The 24,732-nt window shown below is 39.5% G+C and overlaps 1 protein-coding gene across 11 annotated transcripts in view; it reads right to left on the reverse strand.

The window, feature by feature from the left end:
* Window positions 1-2,654: 2,654 nt before the first annotated feature.
* The window catches only part of AGFG1 (ArfGAP with FG repeats 1), a 68,273-nt gene continuing 46,195 nt past the window's right edge, over window positions 2,655-24,732 (reverse strand). Inside the window, exons 6-15 of one of the 11 annotated variants that reach the window (XM_073359881.1) lie at window positions 18,654-18,773; window positions 17,913-17,984; window positions 16,576-16,785; window positions 14,353-14,536; window positions 13,466-13,545; window positions 13,026-13,118; window positions 10,530-10,577; window positions 8,285-8,443; window positions 6,485-6,576; window positions 2,655-3,602 (exon numbers count right to left, since the gene is read on the reverse strand). In XM_073359881.1, coding sequence (XP_073215982.1) covers window positions 3,543-3,602; window positions 6,485-6,576; window positions 8,285-8,443; window positions 10,530-10,577; window positions 13,026-13,118; window positions 13,466-13,545; window positions 14,353-14,536; window positions 16,576-16,785; window positions 17,913-17,984; window positions 18,654-18,773 — 1,118 coding nt within the window. In that variant the 3' untranslated portion in view covers window positions 2,655-3,542. Of the gene's footprint in view, window positions 3,603-3,984; window positions 4,636-6,484; window positions 6,577-8,284; window positions 8,444-10,529; window positions 10,578-13,025; window positions 13,119-13,465; window positions 13,546-14,352; window positions 14,537-16,575; window positions 16,786-17,912; window positions 17,985-18,653; window positions 18,774-24,732 lie in introns of those variants that run through there. The other 10 variants (XM_073359877.1, XM_073359879.1, XM_073359876.1 and 7 more) reach the window with 10 other exon arrangements.

The raw sequence follows: 24,732 nt of genomic DNA on the forward strand, positions 1-24,732 counted from the left end.
AAAGGTACACTCACCAGAGGTCCCTTCTCCGGCTTCGTTGGGTTGGGAGGGTATTTCAGTCAGGGTGATAAAAAGATCCTGGCTGTCGGGGAGAATGGTGTGCTGTGTGCTCTCCCCAACCTCGTCCTCCTCCTCCTCATCTTCCCCATCTGCAAAATCCTCAGGCATGGCGGAGAGTACCCCATTATCGGAGTCCACAGACAGGGGTGGGGTAGTGGTGGCAACCCCTCCTAGAATTGCATGCAGCTCAGCATAGAAGTGGCATGTCTGGGGCTCTGTCCTGGAGTGTCCGTTTGATTCTTTGGTTTTCTGGTATGCTTGTCTGAGCTCCTTAAGTTTCACATGGCACTGTGTTGCGTCCCTGATGAAGCCTCTGTCCCTCATGGCCTCAGATTTTTTGAAATGTTTTGGCATTTCGTCTTTTGGAACGTAGTTTTGATAGCCCGGATTCCTCTCCCCATACAGCCATCAGATCCAGTACCTCCTGTTCGGTCCATGCTGGAGCTCTTTTTTGATTCTGGGACTGCTTGGTCACCTGTGCTGATGAGCTCACCTAGCCAAACAGGAAATGAGATTCAAAAGTTTCCTGTACACTTGGCCAGTGCATCCGAGTTCAGAGTGCTGTCCACAGCGGTCACAATGGTGCACTGTGGGATACCTCCTGGAGGCCAATAGCTTCGAATTGCGTCCACACTAACCCTAATTCGAAATGGCAATGTCGATTTCAGCGCTAATCCCCTCGTTGGGGATGAGTACAGAAATCGGTTTTAAGAGCCCATGATGTTGAAAACATGGCTTCGTTGTGTGGACAGGTGCAGGGTTAATTCTAATTTAATGCTGCTAAATCGACAAACTCGCAGTGTAGACCAGGCCTTAGTTTTCACTGGAGTTCTGCATACAGCCCAGCAAAGGACTTAAAATTCAGCAGTCTAAGTATGTGTTTTAGTCCCACTGCAGTCAGCGGGACTTACCCTACTCAGAATTTTATACTGCGATCACTTGAGTGCTTCCAGAAGTACAGTAAGCAACACAACTAGCATTTGCCATGTGTGGTTCTCTCCCTTTTTCCTCCCGGGGATGGGGAGGAGATGTGGGCTTAAAAAGCATGCGTACTTGTGTTTTGCCAAATCGGGGCCAATAGCGAGAACAGCAGAATCTTAGTTACGAACACCTAAGGAATGGAGGTTGTTTGTAACACTGAACAAAACGTTATGGTTTTTCTTTCAAAAGTTTATAACTGAACAGTGACTTAGTAATGATTCAAAGCTGTATTATGCAGAAGAAAATTGCTGCTTTTAACTATCTTAATTTAAATGAAACAAGCACAGAAAGTTTCCTTACATTGTCTCAAATTTTTTTTTCTAAAAAACTTTCCTTGTATTTTTTTTAGTAGTTTAATACAGTACTATACTTGCTTTTGTGTGTGTGTGTGTGTGGGGGGGTCCTCTGCTGCTGCCTGATTGCGTACCTCTGGTGTCAAATAAGGTGTGTGGTTGACTGGTCAGTTCGTAACTCACCTAGGATGCGGAACACATGTTTTCAAATTTCTCCTCTACCTGATTTGGTAGCCCTAACTCCAGGAGAGAGTTCACAGCTGAGAATCCCATGTGGAGACAGGCACCTAAGATGCAGATCAATGTGAGGTAGCCACTTAAGTCCCTTTGTGGATCTGGACCCCAAGCCCTGCCTGTTTCCTCTGCATTTAACTTAAGCAGCTCTCCACTCAGTTTGTGGGCTTCTGAGAATCCCTTTCTTAGGTGCCTAACTCTCCTCAGGTATTGTATGGGGAGCTGGGTACCTAACCCAGGTCTGTGAATTCTACTTAGTGCCTAGGAGTTCCTACATCCTCTTTGTGAATCCATCCCTAAGTTCCAAAATAGTGGTTCTAAACATTCATTTTAAAAAAAAGTTACTCCACATTTCCACTATCCACCTTCACAATTAAGTACTATGGAGCCTTCCACATTTGAAGAAATTTTAGTATTTGTTAGTGATGCATAATTAGAAATACAAACAGTGCAGCAGTCTAACACCTAGTGAACACCTGTACATAAAGGCTTTACATAAGTTTGATCTGGTATTATAAGGAGATAAATCAGGGGTGGGCAAACTTTTTGGAACAAGGGCCACATCTGGATGGGGAAATTGTATGCAGGGCCATGAATGTAGGGCTGGGGCAGGGGGTTGGGGTGCAGGACAGAGTGCTGGGTGTGGGAGGAGGTGTGGTGTGCAGGAAGGGGCTCAAGGCAAGGGGTGCAGGAGGGGTGTGAGATGTGGCAGGGGGAGTTCAGGCTCCGGCTTGACACCGCTTACCTCGAGCGGCTCCTGGGCGGCAGTGCACAGCAGAGCTAAGGCAGCTAAGGCAGAAGTGGCCAGCATGTCTGGCAGTGGCTCCTGGGGGTGGGGTGGGGCGGGGCAGGTGGCTCTGTCACGCACTGCCCTTGCCTGCCGGTACCACCTCTGAAGTCCCATTGGCCCCGGTTCCCCATTCCCAGCCAATGGGAGCTGCGGGGGGCAGGCGATGCCTGCAGGCGAGGGCAGTGAATGGACTCCTCTGCCCTCCCACCCCCAGGGGACACAGGGACATGGGGCCGGCCACTTCCAGGAGCGGCACAGGTGGCTGGCAATCCCGCAGGCCAGACTGAAAGCCCTGACGGGCCAGATTCAGCCCTCAGTTTGCCCTCCCCTGAGATAAATGAACTGACATCAGTGTCACAAGTCAGAATTAAGTTGACTTGATGAATTGTGTGAAAGTTTTGTCCTCAAATTTACCGGTAAAACCTGCAGACTCACTTTGTTTACCTTGTTTAATTTAAGTATTCATGAATGGACCAATATACAAGTACATACACTGCTTACATTTCAACCCATTATTTGTTACTGCACAGCAGCAAGAATACACGTAGTCTTTTTTTTTTCCCCTAATATTTATTTTTTTCACCTGCAAACTGTAGCAAAACATGATCAGCTTTATTAGGCAGACAGGTATCCCTCTACATTATAGAGAATGTAGGCATGTATAAATAGAAGAGCTCTTTAGGAATGGAAAACATTTTGGAGAATGAACAAAACCTCCAATTTGACTTCATGACTTCCAGTAGCAATGGTTAAAATGATGTAGGTAATTCATTCCAAGAGATACAACAGCACCTCAAAGTGGCTGATCTATTTCCTCAGTAACATTTTTCACATAACCATGTGTTAAAGTTACAAATACTGATATGCACAAATAGCTATTTTCTAAGAAAAAAATATGTACAGTACTGCAGCAGAACGAATGTGGTATCTGCAATTACTTATTAGCCAATTTTAATATACATGATACCGCTACTTTTCTCCTGCCAATTCACAGGTTAAGGATGTTAACACAGCCCTCCGTTTTGCACATATTACCTGGTGGTTTTAATACACAATGCAGGGTTTTTTATTAAAGACTTCTCCTGTGTTTAAAGCTAAGATCAGTGAAACAAGACAACAGTGCAAGAGGCGCAGAGATGTTCTGTGACCACGTAAGAGTTCTTTTGGGTAAAGTGTCTATAAGGCTATAAGAAAGGATTGGTTGATGAGCTTCCTGTTGGAAATTGTCCTGCTGGTGCACCAGCCTGAAAAACAGACAAATGCAAAAAAAAAAAAAAAAATCATCAAATGCACAAACTGTTTTTCCACATGGCAAACCCTAAAACAAAGTACTGTATCTGGATAGAATAAAAAATGAACAAAAGCCTGTCACTACCTTGGTAAGAAAGATTTGCTTTTTATGTTATAGCTTAATACTAGGGCTGTCAAGCAATTAAAAAAAATAATCGTGATTAATTGCACTGTTAAACAATAATAGAATACCATTTAAATATTTTGGGTGTTTTCTACATTTTCAAATATATTGATTTCAATTACAACACAGAATACAAACTGTACAGTGCTCACTTTATTTTTGATTACAAGTATTTGCACTGTAAAAACCAAAAGAAATAGTATTTTTCAATTCACCCAATACAAGTACTGTAGTGCAATCTCTTTATAATGAAAGTTGAACTTACAAATGTAGAATTACGTACAAAAAATAACTGCATTCAAAACACAAAATATAAAACTTTAGAACCTACAAGTCCACTCGGCCCTACTTCAGCCAATCGCTAAGACAAACAAGTTTGGTTACAATTTGCAGGAGATAATGCTGCCACGTCTTGTTTACAATGTCACCTGAAAAAGAGAGCAGGCATTCACGTGGCACTGTTGTAGCTAGCATCGCAAGATATTTACGTGCCAGATGCGCTAATGAGTCATATGTCCCTTCATGCTTCAACCACCATTCCAGAGGACATGCGTCCATACTGATAATAGGTTCTGATAGAAACTATCCAAAGCAGAGCAGATTGATGCATGTTCATTTTCATCATCTGAGTCAGATGTCACCCTCAGAAGGTTGATTTTCTTCTTTGGTCGTTCGGGTTCTGTAGTTTCTGCATTGGAGTATTGCTCTTTTAAGACATCTGAAAACATTCCCCACACCTTGTCACTCTTAGATTTTGGAAGCCACTTCAGACTCTTAAACCTTGGGTCGAGTGCTGTAGCTATTTTTAGAAATCTCACATTGGTATCTTCTTTGCGTTTTGTCAAATCTGCAGTGAAAGTGTTCTTAAAACGAACATGAGCTGGGTCATTATCCAAAACTACTGTAACACGAAATATATGGCAAAATGCAGGTAAAACAGAACAGGAGACATACAATTTTCCCCCAAGGAGTTCAGTCACAAATTTAATTAACGCATTATTTTTTTCAACAAGCATCAGCAGTATGGAAGCATATCCTCTAGAATGGTGGCCAAATCATGAAGGGCCATATGAATGTTTAGCATATCTGGCACATAAATACCTTGCAACGCCAGCTACAAAAGTGCCATGGGAACGCCTGTTCTCACTTTCAGGTGACATTGTAAATAAGAAGCAGGCAGCATTATCTCCCATAAATGTCAACAAACTTGTTTTGTCTTAGCAATTGGCTGAACAAGAAGTAGGACTGTGTAGACTTGTAGGCTCTAAAGTTTTACATTATTTTGTTTTTGAGTGCAGTTATGTAACCCAAAAAAAAAAAAATACACCTACATTTGTAGGTTACACTTTCATGATAAAGAGATGAGGTGAACTGAAAAATACTATGTCTTTTGTTTATCATTTTTACAGTGCAAGTATTTGTAATAAAAAATATAAAGTGAGCACTGTACACTTTGTATTGTGTTGCAATAGAAATAAATATATTTGAAAAGGTAGAAAAATATCCAAAAATATTTAATAAATTTCAATTGGTATTCTATTGTTTAACCGTGCAATTCATCGCCATTAATTTTTTTAATCGTAGTTAATTTTTTTTGAGTTAATCACATGAGTTAACTGCGATTAATCGACAGCCCTACTTAATACTTTATGTATTGTTGTGCTTTTTGGTGGTTTATTTTAAAATACAGTAACTCCTCACTTAATGTCCTCCTGGTTAATGTTGTTTCATTGTTATGTTGCTGATCAATTCGAGAACATGCTCATTTAAAGTTGCGCAATGCTCCCTAATGGCATTGTTTGGCAGCCACCTGCTTTGTCCACTGCTTGCAGGAAGAGCATCCTGTTGCAGCTAGCTGGTGGGGGCTTGGACCAGGATGGACTGGCAGCCCCCCCATCAGCTCCCTGCTCCCCTAAGTTCCCTGTGCAGCAGCCGTACAGCAGGCTGTCAACTGCCAGGCAGTTCAGCTGTCCCTCCCCCCACATGCTGCTCCTGGGAGCCTCCTGCTTGCTGGGGGCAGGGGAGAGGGAGGGAAGAGGTGTGCTAATGTTAGGGTGTCCCTCTCCCATAGAGCGGGGGGACGGGACACGACACGGCTCAGGAGAGAGGGAGCTTGCGGGCAGCAGCTGCTGTCTCAACTTGCTGATCTACTTAAAAAGGCAATGTACTTAAAGTGGGGTCTGTACTTAAAGGGACAATGTGAGTCTCTTTCTCGCACACAGGGTGTGTGTGTCTGCGTGTGTGTGTGTGTCTCTCTCTCTCTCTGCCATGTCTCTCTCCCTCCATTCCTATTGCCTTGCAGAGTGTTAGGCTACATTAACAACAACATGTTAACCCTTGAGGGCTCAGCCAAGTGCTAGTTCATCATTTAGCCGTAAGACATTTCCTGGGAAATATCCCACCCTCTTCCACTCACAATCACCATTGCCGTTTTGCTTAAAGTAGCATTTTTCAGGAACATAACTACAACGTTAAGCAAGGTGTTACTGTACACCCCTAATAAGATCATTGCACATAAATACCGTCTGATTTTGAACTGCCTTATCAATGCCATGTCATCTGAATACTGAATTGCATTTGGAGATCACATGCTGCGTTCCCTAATTTAAAACAAAATCAAGCTGCATGCGTATCTAAATTAAATGTATTGTAGATTACATCTCTTTTTGGACCTGTAAGATTTACTATTACTGTGTAATAATTCTCACTTACCATAAAAGGATTACTAGATACTCCAACAGCAGCAACTTGTCCAAAGGGGGTTACTACAGGCTTTGCCTGTCCAAATGCAGCAAAACCTGCACCTTGTCAAGATAAAAGATGTTAGAAGTAGCTTCATAATGGCGGCCAAGCCTTTAAAGGCAGAAGACTATTTCCTATAAGCCCACTCCCATCACAGTGACACAGGTTAAACGTTTTAGTACATTGGTAATTTGTCTATCAAGGCAGCAGGACTGGGACAAATCCGGTCCATAATTTAGCCTCTCTAAATATAAATTTTTAAAATTGCTTTTGAAGTTTTGCATAAATCTATGAATTTTCTTTCAATTCCTATGGAAACGTGTTTTTAGAATTCCCATGACTGTTTCTAAGCCAAAACGCTCCAATGTTGTTCTAGCACGTGACACTCTAGTAAGTTTCTAATCAATTTAACGTAATCAGAGTGAACATGGATGTGAAACAATTTTCATCACGTAAGGTGAGTAAAATGCTAAACACACTAACAATACAAGTTCAAATTAAGTTTTTCAGCTGTAAAAATTAGAGATATTGCGATTCAAAAAATTAAAGCTTTGTAAACCCTTAAAACACAAATTGTCAACACCACGACAAAATATACAAATTAAATATGCTTAAATCAACAAATCATAGCTGTTTACATGATTCATGTTAGTCCACTTGTAACAAGCCTAATTCAAAAGTCTTAAATCACTGGATTTAAATTCAAATAAGTTCTCAAGCAGCAATTTTCTTATTTTGCCTACCTGTAAATTTCTATTGTTAACTGACATCTCTGTTCAGTTTGTGTACACACAGGGATATCAATGTTTATAAACATTTACCAATAAAAACCTAATCCTTCCAAGCCTTGCTATAAGCCAGGACTATTAATGGTTTTCCAAGAAGAAGGAAGGCCAAATCATTGTGATTTTCTACTACACATTTCGTACAAAGTAACAGTACAGTAGCACAGTAAATTACAGCATCTTTTTAAGTGTTCAGAATCTGAATACTCTGCCTCCCTAAAGCTAATACCAACAAATATTATTGAACCAATACCACCAGAGATAGGGCTTTATAATATTAATTACAGTTACAAGTGCATTAATCAGTGTTAATATAAAATGTTAAAGAACAGGAAAAACAAAGTAGCTACTTCTGTGTTACTGAAAAAAGGAAGCAAGAGTTGGGTGATTATTTCTAAAGGTTCCAAAGTTATTCCTTCCTGACTATATTCCAGTGCACAGTTTTCTTTTTGGACCTTTTCCTGCATGTAAAAATTCATTAAAAAATAATTTAGGCTATTTTCTTTTATGCTCTCTAGCCCTCTCTTTTTTAAGGTTTGAGGAAATATGTTGTAATAGGTTCCAGACACATACAGTCTCCTTCCCTGCACAAAAGTTTCAGTAAAAAATCCATATAAAAAGTCTCACTATCATTTTGAGATAGCGATCATAGTTATAGCAATAAAATGGGAGACATTTGACAAAGATTATACCATGCCATAAAAGAGCATGAAGAAACCAAGTTCTTTAGTCTGCAATTATGTAGTTGCAAGATCATCCCAAAAGATCCAAGATAAGGAAAATGTACATTAGAAGTTAAGTATTGTCTTGGATTGCTAAAATGTAGTTTGACTATGCAATACTCTATGTTTTTTGCTAGTAGCAATGTACCACAACTGACACAACAATTAAGGTATACTCCTGTCATGCCTGCTCCTTACATGCAAGGAATTTCCTTTACATAGTCCCATTGCTTAACCAAGATTTCTGGTATGTATGAACTTACCATTTGGTTGCTGAGCAAAAGCAGTCTGTTGTGGGAAAGCTCCCTGGGTTGGGAAGGCAGGCTGCTGGAAATTGCCACTGAAGCTAGTAGGAAGACTGTAGGATGCAGGAGTTCCAAATCCTGCAGGCATGCTCATGGATGCTGTGCCAAATGTAGCCGCTGGCAAGTGAAGTAACATTCAATTATTTTTAATTTACAAGTAATTTCTTATACAAAATGTACTACAATGCCACTAAGAAGAATCTTGCTAGCTTTCTAATACCCGCCCAACAGCCACTGGGTGGGTTAATCTCAGCTTCCAGTAACACTAAATTAATTTGCTCACTAGAAATTAAATAAAACACATGCAAAATAAAAAAAATTAAAGCTAAACTGCGAGTAGAACACCGTCAAGTTGGCTGGGTCCAACTTTTTTGATTACATTAGCATCTGTAAAGTCAATGGAATTCTTTTCCATGTTTTACTTCTACTCAAGTGCTTCCAAAAGTTATTTCTGGTAAAGAGTTAATGTGGAGGCCAGTATTTACAGGCAACACCAAAAAAACAGCATGTATGTTCAAAGAAAGAAAATGTTAGGTCTGAAAAATGTCAGTTTATAATTTCCAAGGTGAAATTATAAACAATGAGATAAAGTTGTAAAATCAATCTTCAGTGTTCTTTTAAAATAACTTCTTACTATGCTCAGACTCGTATACAAAATTCCTAGCACAGAATTCCTTAGTTTAAGATTGAGGTGATGCTTTAAAAAAATCTCATCTGCATCACTGTTACTGAACATTCCAGGTAGAACAAACTAGGCATGTCTTCAGAGAAATGTTGAGTAAGAGTAGCACAGTGTGACTAACAACAAAACCATTACTAAATCCTTCGGGGTTTACTGTGAATAATATTAAATAGCACACAGAAAGCTTTTTGGTATGAACATAAATGTCAGGCATTTTTGCTCTAATTCAGCATTGAGTGTAACCATTCTTTTCATTTAACTTTCTTTGGTATAAAATTTGCACAAATTTAATTCCAAATCAACACATTTGATTAACTGAAAAGTAAACTATTGTCTGGAGATAGTGTGCCCTTGTTGCCAAGAAGGCCAATGGCATTTTGGGATGTATAAGTATAAGATGTATATTTGGGCATTGCTAGCAGATCGAGGGACGTGATCGTTCCCCTCTATTCAACATTGGTGAGGCCTCATCTGGAGTACTGTGTCCAATTTTGGGCCCCACACAACAAGAAGGATATGGAAAAATTGGAAAGAGTCCAGCGGAGGGCAACAAAAATGATTAGGGGACTGGAACAATGACTTAGGAGGAGAAGCTGAGGGAACTGGGATTGTTTAGTCTGCGGAAGAGAAGAATGAGGGGGGATTTGATAGCTGCTTTCAACTATCTGAAAGGGGGTTCCAAAGAGGATGGATCTAGACTGTTCTCAGTGGTAGCAGGTGACAGAACAAGGAGTAATGGTCTCAAGTTGCAGTGGGGAAGGTTTAGGTTGGATATTAGGAAAAACTTTTTCACTAGGAGGGTGGTGAAGCACTGGAATGCATTACCTAGGGAGGTGGTAGAATCTCCTTCCTTAGAAGTTTTTAAGGTCAGGCTTGACAAAGCCCTGGCTGGGATGATTTAGTTGGGGATTGGTCCTGCTTTGAGCAGGGGGTTGGACTAGATGACCTCCTGAGGTCCCTTCCAACCCTGATATTCTATGATTCTATGAAAGGAATGGTGAGAGAGTGTATATATTTAAGTAACCATTAAACAGAATAAGATAAGTATGGGATATAAAGTAAACAGATAATTGACACAGTACAATTATCAAAGAATGCATTGACATTACTTTCACAAATTACCATCAACAGAAGAGGCTATTTAATAGTGAACAGCTTGACAAAACAGCAAACCCAAACACCATTGCACAATTTGTCACAATGGTTTAGGATATCCAAAAGGTGTCAAACTTACTACAAGCAAGCTTCAAAGAATTTACTCAAATAAGTTGTAAGCATCTACTAACGTGACCATGGAGGTAAGCAATAATGACTTAATTGCTTGATGCAAATAAAAAAATTACACTAAGACAATGCCAATTTTTTTCCAAGTGCCACACATCCATGCTCACTCCATTTTAAAATATGGAAAACAGCTTACTCAAAATTTACATGCAGAGAACCAGGAAGCTGGCAATAAGTTTTCACAACAAAGTAAACAATTAGCCACATGAAACTCAGATATCAAATGTGGCCACCTACCAAAATGAGCCTGAGGAAATATGTGAGAGTGCATTGCTCCCGAGAGGCCTTATGGAAAGCCACAAAAAGACCAATGTCAAATGATTTATATACTTGTGAACAGTCATTTTTATACAACTATTTTACATGACAAAAAGTGCAGTGATTAAAGAGCTTTTTTAAAACCTGTAAAAATTTTCTAACAACTAAGCTTTGAATTTATCAAGTGTACTGCAGACCAATTGGTAAATTATATGTTACCTGAAATAATTATGCTAACAAAGTCAAAGGCTTTTTTCTAAAATACACTATAAAGTTTATACCAAACCCATTTATACTGCACACGAGATGCAAATATAGCATAAAGCTAAATTATATGCAATCTTATTATATTTATCACGTTTGCAGAAAGGAACTTGTGACACAGAAAATGTTAATTACAATATCCTATCAGATCCTTAACTGGAGTACAGTAAAACTTGTTGATGCCTAAACACTTTTTCAAAGGACAGCATGTTTTCGGAAGTAAGGGAACATAGAAGTAGCTGAATAGAATTTGTTTTAAAGGGTTAATCTAAAAAACAACCTTCACACTTGTCACAGGGCTTGTCTATACTGCCCTGCAGTTCAGCCTACGAGGGAGTGAACAGCAGTGCACACCAAAGCGCTGAACTGTAACTCCTTGTGTGGATGTGAACTAGAAGGTTACTACTTCACATTAATATAACCCTGTTTGAGGAGGATTATATTAATGTAAACTAGGAGCCTGCTAGTTCACATCTGCAGCATCCATACAGGGGAGTTACAGCACAGCTCACACCCGCACAGTTCAAACTGCAGGAAGTGTAGGCATATCCTACGTCACTATCTGGCTGAGACCTTCTGAAGGTAATTCCAACAGCCTCTTTAAAGCTAAATTTTTTCAAGGATACAAGAGAATTACAGAAATTTTTAAAGATAGTCCAAAGTGGTACAGATTGTAATACTGGGATGATATTAAATAAAGGAGAGAATTTTGGTTGCATACCAAAGGTTTTAACCGAACAGCAGAGTCTATTAAATGGCAGAATACCCACAGTTGCCACATGGGGCCAATCCTAAAATTCAGCATTGCAGATAAAGAATTAATCACAGAATAAAGTATTAAACTTGTAGTAGTGTCTAAACTGAGGAGCATTGTATTGTAAGAAGGAACATTAAACTGGTTTTTCAATTTATAAATTAAACTATTTTACATATGGAGTCATGGCCTCATGGATTCTGCAGAATTCACTTCTTGTCTCAGACTTGTGCTCCATTAATTTAAGCTATCATTTAAAAGGATTTCTCATCCTAACAGTAGGGAAGGAAAAACCTGTAAACGTGAATGGATGTGGGGTTTGTCTTTGAGGGTGCAGAGAATGATAAAAGCTAGAATTGCTCCATTCATTTAAATGGGGTGTAAATTCTGACAGTGACAGTGTAAATGTCACACTTAACTGTTTCAAATACTTAAATATCCAACAAGTGTTCTTAACTCAATCCCACTCTGCATTCCATGGTGGATAGTTTAGTATAAAAAACAAACAAACAATCATAGGGGCTACTATACTGATTGCATTATTAATTTTTTATATTTTTATTCAAAATGAAACTGCTGCAGAATTTCCAAGTGCAACAAAATTTATATTCTGCAGCTAGCTGGAACTAAGGTGCCCTACAGATGCTGCCTTTCACTGCTGAGTACCCCAAAGCGCTTTTCAAACTGTATAAAGAAACTCTTACAGCCAACACTGTAACGCAATCACATCTAGCATGTAACAGCAATAAGTACTACACAACAGGTTTAAAACAACACAACAGGTCAATGCTGTAGCCAATTAAAATTGGAGAGGGAATTTAAGAAACAGAACAGGATTACTAGAGCTGGTTGGAAAAATTCTGAATGGAACATTCTTACACCAGAAAATAGCAAATCACTGAAACTGAAATGTTCCATGAGACTATGACAATAGAGATGGAAGCCAGGCATTTTAAAAAAACCTACCTAGCCTGGATTCCTGCTAGTCACCTACCAGGCTCCTTGGCAGTCCTGGTTCCTGGCTCCTTAGCAGCCTCTCTGATGGGGAGCCAGGAGCCAATTTAACAGCTCTTGGAAGCTCAGGTTCCAATGGCTTACAGAGTCTGTGGCACTGGGGCCGCCCTCCAGGTGGTCTGCCCCACAGCTGGGACTCCCAGAACGTCCAGGCTCCTCACGAGGCAGGCTGCCTGGAGGCTTGGCAATGTTTTGAAAAGGTCAAAATGAAATGTCATTTCAACTTAAACAACTATTTGACAATTTGGCTATATGTCTTATTTAAACATTGTGCTCTTTTACTTAAAAAACAGAGTGCAGAATTTTACATTAACTTGTGCATGACCTATTTTCAGTCAATCTCTAAAAAATAAAATTATGAAACTACAAATATAATGAAGTTTTGAAATTAAAAATGTATGTATAGCATATAAAACGGTACAGTGCAATTTTATTTTTCTAACCTGTTGCTCCTCGGCTATTGCTCTGGAACGGGTTTGTTGAAGGTGCCACTGGAGCGACAGGCGCAGCCACAAATGGGTTTGTGGAAGGTGTTGCTGAAAGATTAAGAAAAATTCATTAAAAAAAAAATTTTTACCCAGCATGGATATATATTTGTTCTACACAACCTTCACAAAGACAAATACAGTCAGAAATAACTTTACATAAGAAGTTTTTCCATACCTTTTCTGCATTGGGTACTACAGGATATAGATATTTTTTAAACACACTCACAACCACCACTGATATTTTAGACTACTTACATCATATTGCCTGCACTGGAAACAGTTACGTCATCATTTCTAATGACAGTGAAGTCATTAGTACTACTATACAATGGGACTAAAATTTAGTAATATGTTTGCTTATAGTCTGTATAAACAGTAGTAGTATTTTAATATACCTCCAAACGGAGCAGGCACACTCGAAGATGCAGGCTGTGTCTGTGCAGCAGCAGCCACTGGTACTGTTCCAAAAGCATTGCTGAAAATAATTCACATTCATTGAAGTCAGTGTTGCTCCTTTAACATTTAACATCTACAATTAATTTTGGCAGATAAAAGCAGAGTAGAGAAGGGATATTTAGGCACAGATTTGAAATGCTATATAATCCATTAGCACCAGGAGTTGAATTCTTGATGCCAAGGTCAAAGGCTAAATATATTAGCGCTGAGCAATGGTAAACCCTGTCTGCCAGTGGCAAAGTGTAAAAGTATGGACATTGAGGAGAAAACAAAGAAATAGGCATAGGCTGCCAAGCAAAAGCTTTAGGGAAATTTGCATTTCCAAGCAAAAAGTTACTACAGGGGCGTGCTTTCAATTACTTTAAAAAAAATTTTAAAAAACGTACATTGCAAATGTCTCACTTTTCAAAACCAATCTCTTACCAATTACAAGGCTACACGCTTAAATATGCATGCAAGTAATCCACATGGAGGATTGTTATCCTCCAACAGAATTTAGTGTGTGTTGTCTAGGAAGGTGTAAAAAAGTGTTTCACTGATAAACACTTGCTTCAGTTTCATTTTACAACCTCTAGCGGGCAGTACAACCACAACCACCGTTAAGAAAAGATGCAGTTTTAGTAAGGACACTGAAGTCAACACCCAACTAACTCCTCTCCAGAATTATTTCCCTACAATTTTTAAATCGTGACCTAAACAAAGAAGAACAGTTGAATACAAGCAGGTTTTTTAAAAACTTTATCAACACTACCATAGGGCTATTTTTCTGCCTATAAATACAGTTGGTTTAGGGCTAATTACTTTAACTTCTAACAAGAAAAAGTACCTGCTAACATTACTGGTGGAAGTATATGCATTACTAGAGGTTGCTGTGGAGCTGAACACACTGTCTAATTCTGCTAGAGCTGCATACTTGTCTGAAGATGCACTTGGCTGACTTGGGGCTGACACAGCAGGACCTGACGGTGCTGTAACTACAGTGCCGAAGCCACTTCCTTGCTCACTACCACCTAGAAAAGAAGATACCATATTGAAATTTAAAATGACACTTCTAAAACCATGTTTTCCCTATAATCTTCTCCATACTAACAGAAAATGTTAATTAACTGTTCTCCCATCCTTTAAGACTAAAATTAAACAATAAAACTTAGTGCCGCTCTAATACACTATGGCTCCCAATCTCTATCTTTATAAGCACACAGTACCATACTTCAATGGGTCTATCACTCCAAAAGTGGCTTCCTAGTTTCCCCTGATCGCATTATTAAGTGAAGTACACTGCTCTCTCTTGCTCCAGTTAGAAAGATGGATTTGTTTTAAACCTTAGTATGTTGTGCATGACTCATCCTTAGAGTACAGCTTTGAAATTTTTGTACATTTAGAAAGCAACGAGGCATAAGAAATCTAACAATTAAGTTACAGAATGATGGACTCTTACTTCACTATTATCTCAAAGTATAATCCTGCGGAAACTCACACTTCCAGGTTCTTGTGACTCCTAACCATATGCTGTGGAGTATTCCCTAGCCTCCTGTATGGCATTTCCCACTAAAGACTGAATTCATGAACCATGCAGTATGTGTCACAAAAGCCATGTCATATCTTCCAACTGGTGGCTTATTTTCATTTATGCCCTAAGAGGGTAACTGCACTCCAAATCCTGAAAAGATGCTAAATAAATGATACAGATCCAGTGTATCACATTCAGAAGAACAAAATGATAGGTAACAGTATAGAATTGTCTCGTTTCCAAGGATACCTGTTCTCAGCAGACTGCCACTGAGAGGAAAAATTCCATAGATTATTTTACAAGCACCAGTGTATGGTATTTTGTAACCAAGAAGTCTAAAGTGTTCAAAAAAACTGGAAGTGTACAACAGTGTAGAGGTGCACTGAGCAATAACACCTACTTTTTGGAATATGGAAGAATATGAACAAAAAAGTTGACAAAGGAGAGTAATTTAAGGATTTTTTGTAGGTAAAATGTAAGAACAAGAGTAGTTATGCCACCTCATGATACCCTTAAGTAAGTTTCACTGAGCTAACATAGTCTATCTAGCAAATATGCACTAAAGCATGCGGAAGCAATCAAAAAATTGGACAACTTGTGATTAAAAGTAGGGTATTTTTGAACACTTGTGTACCTTATCCCTCCATAAACATTGCCAGGTCAATGGAGATACAAACACTGAGCGACTCTTGATAGTGCACCTCATAGTCCTGTTGTTTATTTGTGTTGAACACACATATAACAGCAATGTTTGTCAGAATAGCTACAAACTACTTAGTTATGGAGCAGACAGTGTCTACTCCACAATTAGAATAATGGCTCATCCTAAGAGTCAGTCAACCACTGCCCTCCTCAAAACCACACAACTTTAAGGGAAAGAATATTAACAAAGCCATATACTGTATCAGTTTTGCTTAGGAGCTGATATACATGACTTATTTACCATTGTAGTATGCTGGACTGAATCCAACTTAAACTCCAATGAAATTCATGTTACCATCCTTGTTCAATATATGGTTACCTTAGTGTGCATACAAAACCAACCCGTTAAACACTAGCAGTTGTAATCTCCTTTAAGAGAGAAAGTCTAGTCAAGCTTTACGTTATATGAACATCTAAAGAAGCTATCATGGTGGCTTTTAATTTTAAAGGTAAAAAATATCTTAGACCCGCAACTGGTGTGATTGAATGAATAAAGTCGCCCACTCCAGCAATACACAGAAACCTGAATAATGTACTACTACAATACTTATCACTCATGAAAATTTTTTTTGAGTGATCGGCTTATAAAAGAAGCATGATCTTTTTGATAAGTACTATTTTGCACATGACTGCATAGATTAAAGAATTTGCTTTGTTACAAGAAGCAGCACGGCAATATAGGAGTTTAAAATGTGCAAGTGTGAAGTTAATTAGAATTTTTTGAAGAGACAATTTAAAGCATGCTTAACATGGTTTGTTACCATTTTGACAGGCACAGCCATCCTCATAAGGAATAAAAATGAAGGGTAACAGGTCAAAGAAAAAAAACTTTAATACCTTGCCCTGTGCTGAAGATATTATCTAAATTAGCAAGAGCTGCATATTTGTCTGCTGACTGGAGATTCGGTTTATTCACTGCAACTTTACTGGCAGCAGTTGCCGTTGTGTTGCTCTGAGAAGCATTGAAGGCTCCAAAATCAGCACTGGAGGATTTGGGGAAGTTATCAAAGTGAGCAAAGTTAGCATTCATTGATCCAGCACTTCCACCTGTAACAAAATAAGTTAAACATGGATACTTTAAAGGTATAGGAAAGTCTCTCCAAATGCTCTTGGTGGCAATATCATCCCACCTCTTCGTGGTTACACCAGGCAGTAACATCACTTTTGTTTTTTATCCCACAGGCTAACTAAAGCCCCTCTAACACACTTAAAATTAATCTTGAATCAGAATGAGCACATTTATATCTATAAACTTCTAAATCTGAAGAAAACACTGAAAATTCAATAGCTTTCACACACCGTAATTAGCTCTCGCAAAATTATGTTTCAGTGCAACATCATTAAGTCAACTCAAACATCACACATATTTAGCTAGAAAAAATTTGAGTTAAATTAGCTTTAATTTTATAAATCCAAAATACAGCTTTTGCTGCTGCAAGAATTCAGCAAAATAAGTAGGAGTTGCTTTATTTTCCTCAATGGTACAATATGCTTGACTATTTCAGACATCAGTAACCACTGCAGGCAAAAAAGGTTAGCCTGAAAGTCCAGAGGTAGCACAATGGGATACCAGGCCAAGGTTCAGAGAGACTAACTCAGTCCTTTACTCCCAGATGTCATGGCTGCACCCAGACAGAGACAGACAGACAACACAGCCTTTTGGAGGGGAGATAAAGGAAAAGAACAGAAGGGATTTGAGAGCCCTCCTTTCAAAGAAAAAAAATTAGTTTCCTAGGATACACATTAAATATACTCAAGTAAATAAATCACTCTATTAGGATTTATACTAACACTCTGCTGATCTGAAATATAGGAATCAGTTTGAAAGCTCCAGCTTTTTAATGTGTGCAACAAATTTTATGTTTAAGTCTCTAAAAAGGTATTAATTTATGAGTTTCCAGATCTTCTCTGTGGACAGAGGATTCTGTTCATATGCGCAAGTCAGATTTACATTTTAGTTTAATAGAAAAAGGTGTATGTGCGTGTACACGTACGTACACTTGGTTGAGTACTCAGTCCACATTAACTATTAATAAACCATTAGCAATTTGATAATTTTAAAAGCAAGCACAGACATTAGCAATGACTGGTGAAAATATATGTAAGGGCGGAACTAAAAAAAACACAATGGCATATAAAACAAAAAACTAAGTTTCCTACTCAATGGAACTTACTGTGTACAGCCTGGAGAGGGAAAGCTGAAGTAAATTCGCCAAAACTGCAGCTAGATGAAAGCGTTCTGAACGCTGGATAGCCAGAAATTGTGTGAAGGGGATTAAAGTTAACAAAAGGGAGAAAAAAATTAAAAAGGAAGTTTAAATGACACCACATTCAAAAGGAAAAAAGGAAAAGTAGTCAGCCAAAGATTAGACAAACAGCAACTGTCAGCCCAAGCAAAAGTTTAAAAGTATGATCAAATTAACAAGAAAAGCAAAATAAGAATTAGCAATAGACCTTACACATGAAATCTTCTGATAACTGAGTGGCTAACATGCATCTGTGTGGTAAATATATTCAATACTTGTATTACTCTGGTCTGCATTATCTATCTTTACTGAAATCTTCTCTTGGAAGATGGAAATCACAGATGTAATCTCCTTTAGATAAATGTGGCCTGACATTCAGAAGTACCAATATAGTTACATTCAGTAAGCTCACAAATATTTCATGTGTAGGGCTAATTATAAGCGACATCATCATAAATTAGGAGACTTCCCAGAAGTGCCAGAAAAAAGTAAAACAAAAAAACCCATACCAAATAACCAAACAGAAAAAGGCATTCATTTCAGGTTTCCCCAGAGCTTCAGATTATGATTGTGTTAAAGCAGGCAGATGCAGGAAGTAAACTGAAGTACTTTCTCACTTGTACGTCTGGATTATTTTGTAAAAATTAATCAGAAGTGCTAGTAGTCTACCTGTATTTTGGGGCTGAAAAGGAGACTGACTTGCTGTGGGGAAACCTCCAAAATTACTCGAACCACTAGACTGTCCAAATGCATCAAAGTTTGCAAAACCTGCATTTGCAGAGTTCTGTGCTGTAAATTGTAAAGGAACAAAACATGTTAATGGACATGGAAAACAAAAACACATGTATTAACTGAAGTAAGTTATGGTTATGTTGGTCTGAGTGTGATGTCCTACCTCAAGCATGATTTTTCTCTTTATAAATGAAGCATCACATTCTTATCTAAAGTATAAATACACATCCTATGGATTAAATTAATCTTCAAAATGTATTTTAAGCCTTTCATATTTGCCTTCATAGGTTTGTATCAATAAATTTCCCACTCATTTTTCCATAGTTCATTTCTGTTAAAGCGTGAGTGATATGCCATTACCCACAGTAACTGCATGACCTCAAGAAAAGGTAAATCCGCACTGCAATCAAAAGCGTAATTGCAGCGAACGGTGACATACCTAGGCTAGCTTTAATCTAACTAGCATGGCTAGCAATGAAGCTGCAGCAGCACAGACTTCAGCATGGGCTAGGACTACTTGTAAGCTTTGAGATGAAGCCAATACCATGCTGCTGCACTGCTATTTTTAGAAAAGCTAGATTACAGCTAGCATGGGCATGCCTACTCAAAAACGGCAATTATGCTTTCGATTGCAGCGTAGACATACACAGTGTCAGATTCATCTTAAACCAACAGTACTAACACAGAAAGCCCTGAAAACAGAACACCACATTTGTAACTGTTAAGAGTCAAACAAACAAGATTGTATCTTTCCAAACACTGTTTTCCAGTGAAATGCCAATCCATCTGGTAGGCTACTTGACTCCCACGAGTCTGGTTTGGAAACGTGAAATATGTTCTACTTCTAGGATGTATTTTTACACCATTTCAAAATGTCAAGCATTTATATATGAAGTACAACATTGTTAGAGGGAATTTAATTTGTCACTACTGAGTTTGTTTTGGATACATACTATTCAGAAGTCATTCAACCTGTCAAAGCATTCAAAGCACTATGTAATTAAAATGCAATTAAAAAAAAAAATCACATAACGGAACACGAAGCCAAACCAAGCAGTGAAATACTAAAGATGCCTTCTTTTGCAAAACAGCATTTATATTGATTTGACCTTTTTAGGGGTTTTTTTGCCCCTAGATCCAGATATTAAGAATACTGGACAATTAACAAAAATTGCATGTCCATCAACATTAGGTGTGAAAAGTGAACCTGCGAAGGAAGGGAATTTAGAATTGACACCCATTGTGCCCTCAACCCTTCCCTTTGTGTCTTGACATTGCAGGTAACTGAGGTAAGCTGTTGGTTGAGGGAGTCAGGGGCTCAACTCCCAATGAAAGTCAATATAAATTCAGTGTTCAACTCATTGGCTACTTTGAAAATTCTAGCCGCTATTTACGTGCTACACTATGCAAGCAATAATGACTAGAGGGGAATCCCTACACATGAATCTCTAATTTAAAGTGACTTACTTTTTTTTTTAAGTTGATCTAAAACCCCTCAATATGATGTGATTTTCCATTGGCATAACAGAATTGGGAATGGGCTCTTTGGAGGTTCTGTGGTATTACCAGGTCGGTGCTTTCAATGTGCCTGAAGCAAGTTTTTACAACTAAGTTATAAATCCCAGGAAACAATAAGCTATAATAGAAATACTGATGCCTAAAGTATGGAATTGGAATCTATTTAAATAGAGATTGGAGAATTCCTCATCCAACTTTAGCCATATCTCTGGAGTTTTGAGCAACAGCATAATGGGAGGCAAATGTGTGGACTGAGGAGGAAGTTGCCACTCTACAAACATCTACAACCAGAACCTGTGGCAGAAACACCATCAAAGCACACTGATCTTGTCAAACGAGCTGTGACTGATCGGTGGGGTGACATTATCCAGGACATAGCATGTGCACATATAAGAGTTGATCCAAGAAAAGTTTCTTTGCACAGAGACGGATTGTCCCTTTATTCTGTCTGACACCACTATAAATAGTTAGTAGGACTTATGGAAGTGCCTGGTCCTGCACAAATAGAATACCAGAGCTCTTCTGATGTCCAAGGTATGTAAAACGCTCCTCCCTCCCTGTTCGAATGTGGCTTCGGGAAGAATGCAGGCAAACAAATGGACTGGTTGATATGGAAAAACACACCACATTTGGAATGAACCTGGGGTGAGAATGCAAATTAACCATGTCCGTAAAGAATATTATATAGGAAGGCCCCGACATTAAGGCACATACTTCTCCTACCCTTTTGGCAGAAGTGATGGCCACTGAATATATCATCTTCACTGGCAGAGGCAGCAGAGAGCAAGTAGCCAAAGGTTCAAATGCCAGACCCATAAGACTGGACAAACACCAAGTTTAGGTCCCATGGAGAATTACCATCTTGTACCTGAGGACACAACTTGTTAGGCCCTTCAAAAACCTTGTAGATATGTCATTAGAGAAAACAGTGATTATCTTCTTTAGGGTGGAATGCTGAAATAGCTGCCAGATGTACTTTGATTGAACTAACAGCCAAACCTTGGTGTTTTCGGTACAATAATTAGTCCAGAATATGTTGAACCAAAGAACAGGACAGCAATACCCCACCACTGGCAAGAACAAATGGAAAAATGCCTTCATTTAAGAGAGATAAGTAGCTCTTGTAGAAAACTTTCTACTATTTAGAAGGACCTCCTGAACCTCTTTCAAGCAAGATCACTCTCTAATATTAGCACCAGAGCATCCATGCAGTTGGAGTAGGCGCCCATGACCTTGAGAGATTAGGTCTCAGTTTAGTGGAAGTGAGATTGGAGGTTTCACTGACACTGCCAAGAGAGTGAAGAACCAGTGTTCACGGGCTCAAGCTGGAGCCACGAGTACGACTCTGGCTTGGTCACATCTTATCTTTAGTAATACCCTCTGAATGAGTGGGATTGGGGGAAAAGTGTAAAATGGGCTGCCTGACCACGGCAGCAAAAACAGCGACTGTCAGGGAACCTGGGCTGCAATCTAGCAGGGAGCTGAACTGCTGACACTTTTCCTTGTCACAAACAGGTCTACTTGGGGAAACCCCACCAATGGAGGATGTATCTGGACCAAGACTACTCAGTGACTCATAAGCAATCTGATCAGGTGGTCTGTTGGATCATTTTGGACCCCCAAAGATAAGAAGCTTTAGATCTATCAAGCTAGCAATGGAAAGCTGCCTCTTGATAGAGTGGAAAAAGTTGGCTCCTCCCTGCTTGAGACAGAACATTACTGCTGTGTTGTATGTAAGGACTAACAGACTTTTTCTTGATGTGCAAGAAACATCTGGCACTACAGTCCGATAGTTTTACACATCAATGGCAGGGCTGAAAGCTAAGTGTTCCAAGGACCAGAAATCCTGAGTCTGCAGAGAACCCAAATGGATTCCCCATCCCAGGCAGACACATCCATCACTAGCATGAGCATCAGCTGCAGGCAGGCAAATGGAACACCTACACATACATTGGCTGAACCTGTCCAGCAATCAAAGGAGCCAAGAACATAAGTCATTCTCATCACCAACTCTAGCTAATGGAGGCGCAGCGAATAGATAGATGCCAACCCACTCTGAGGAATTCTGGAGTTGAGTCCAGCATATTGAACTACATACAGGCAGGAGGCCATATGCCCCAGGAGTCTCAAACAGTTTCGTGCTGTTGTGACTGGGTGTTTTCTACCTATAATAATTGATTGAATTGCCTGGAACAAAGTCCAGCACAACCCCTATAAATGCTACTCTCTGGACCAGGGAGACAGGAGACTTCTCTGCATTGACTAGCAGTCTCACAGCATTGAACACTGACTGGATCAGGCATAAACTGCACTGTACCTACAGCTGACACAGACCCTTGACAAGCCTGTCATCCAGATTTACCCCTACTCTCAACTCCCGATCTTCTAATGAATGCAGCTACTACTGACATAACTTCTGTAAAGATCCTGAGAGCGGCTAATAGGCCAAATGGTAGTACAGTGAACCAATAATTGTGACACTGATAACCAAGGTGCTAACTCTTACCAAATCTGCACAGCTGACTCCTACACTGAAAAATTCATAGCTGGAAACCAGACCAGCTCACGTGTGTTAGTACTACTCAAGATAGGTGCTAGACTTGTAAGACTGTGTTTAGACTCTACAAAATGTTAGTACGTTGCTGCATACATTAATCTTATTTGTAATGTCTGAATCCCATGCTCTCAGGAAAGTTTTGCTTTATAAATTGTAAAAATGCCTGTTCTAAACTTGTGAACCTAGGCAGAAAAAGGACTATCGAGTCTAACTGGGCTACTGTAGGACAAAAACTTAGTTGATTTCTTCATGGGTGGAAGTTTACTATAGGATTAGCTACCAGCGTGCTCTTTGTTGAGATCTCCGGTACAAACTGATCTGGGGTAAGTGACCGGTCTATTGGGACTGGTAGCAACCTGAGTATTTTGTGATTTTTGGTGTAGGTAATTATTTTTCACTAAGTACAGCTTGTCTGGGTGGCAAGATAGACTGGAATGCCCGAGGGGACAGTCTGCGACTCCATGGTAAGACTAGTACAGTGATCCAGGAGTTCACATGTGTTACTGGGTAGTTGAAATCTAATTACAGAACCACCACTTTGGGGCATCTGCCCTGCTTTTTGATAGTTTGACCTGAGGCTGGCACTCGTGGACATGAACCACTCCAGACAGCATGACAATAATAATTTTGATTTACCAGAAATCTGAGATAATCAAGCTCACAGGAAGTGACTGCCACAAGGAAGTACGCATCCTGTAAGTCGAGGGCAGCATACCAGTCCCTAGGATCCAGGGAAGGGATAATTGAAGCTATCTTCTTTAAGAATGTATTGAGTTGATGCAGGTCTACAATTGGCCTTAAACCTGGCCCCTTCACCTTTGGGATTGGAAAACCATGGAACTAAAACCCCTTCCCTTTCAGAGGATGTGGAATCTTTTATATTGCCCCCAACCAAGAGAGACTGTATCCTCCTGGAAGGGGAGCTCCTCTTGAGAGTGGTCCCTGAAGAGGCATGAGAAGGAAGGATGGCAGGAAGGGGTAGAAACAAATGGTTGAGTATATCCCACCTCCACAGTGCTCTAGACACACTGGTCCAAAGCAATTCAGGACCAAGAACTGAGGAAGAGGGACAGATGGTTGGCAAAGGGAGAAGGAATTTGGGTCTGGAGAAATGACTGGCACTTTCCATCCCCTTCGAGATACCTGGAACTGGAGCCAAAGCAGCAGGAGGAGGAAGCCTGTACCTATAATCCCATGACTACTTTTTTGACAGATACTATCGAAGAGCTGGAACAGAAAAATGGTGCATCTGCTAAGGTTGATAGTACTTTCTGACTGGGGCAGGTGAATACAAATCTAAGGAGCTTAAGGTAGCTTGAGTACTTAAGTCCATGAAGCTTGCTATCTGTCTTGTCTGAGAACAGAGAAGGACCCTCAAATGGCAAGTCCTGAATAGGTCTTTAACGTGTGCTTTGCCCAGGCACTTCAGACAACTATTGTGTGGGTCGCTCACCGGCAGGCCCTGAGCGAGAAGTACACGGCTTGAACCCTGGAGACCAGGGCATGCCTCAGTAGCAGCATCAGAACCCTGAAACAGGGAACAAACAACCATAATTTTAAAAAATATAACTTTTTAACACCGTTAAAAAACATGCCAATCAGCATGTAAATTTTCAGATTAAAAAACTAACTATAGTAAATACACTAACTACTTAATCTAAGCTCAGGGAAAAAAGTTTCCGACTGCCAGGCCCTGGGTGCACAGACACCAGGAGTGGAATGGATAAGTGCAATCACTTGAAGAAAAAACTGTACTACTCTTGTGAACTTTCACATTTTCAGTTAAGTAAATTTGTACTCAAATTGTTTTCCTTCCCCAATTCACATCTACAATATGTTAAACTAGTTTCCTTTGCCCCACTCTTTTCCATAATCCCTCTGCCCAAGTTCCCATGTACTACTTGGCACATTAGGACCTCCACAAGATGGAGCATATCAGAA

This window comes from Lepidochelys kempii, chromosome 9 (genome assembly GCF_965140265.1).
Source record: "Lepidochelys kempii isolate rLepKem1 chromosome 9, rLepKem1.hap2, whole genome shotgun sequence".
Lineage (NCBI taxonomy): Eukaryota > Metazoa > Chordata > Testudines > Cheloniidae > Lepidochelys > Lepidochelys kempii.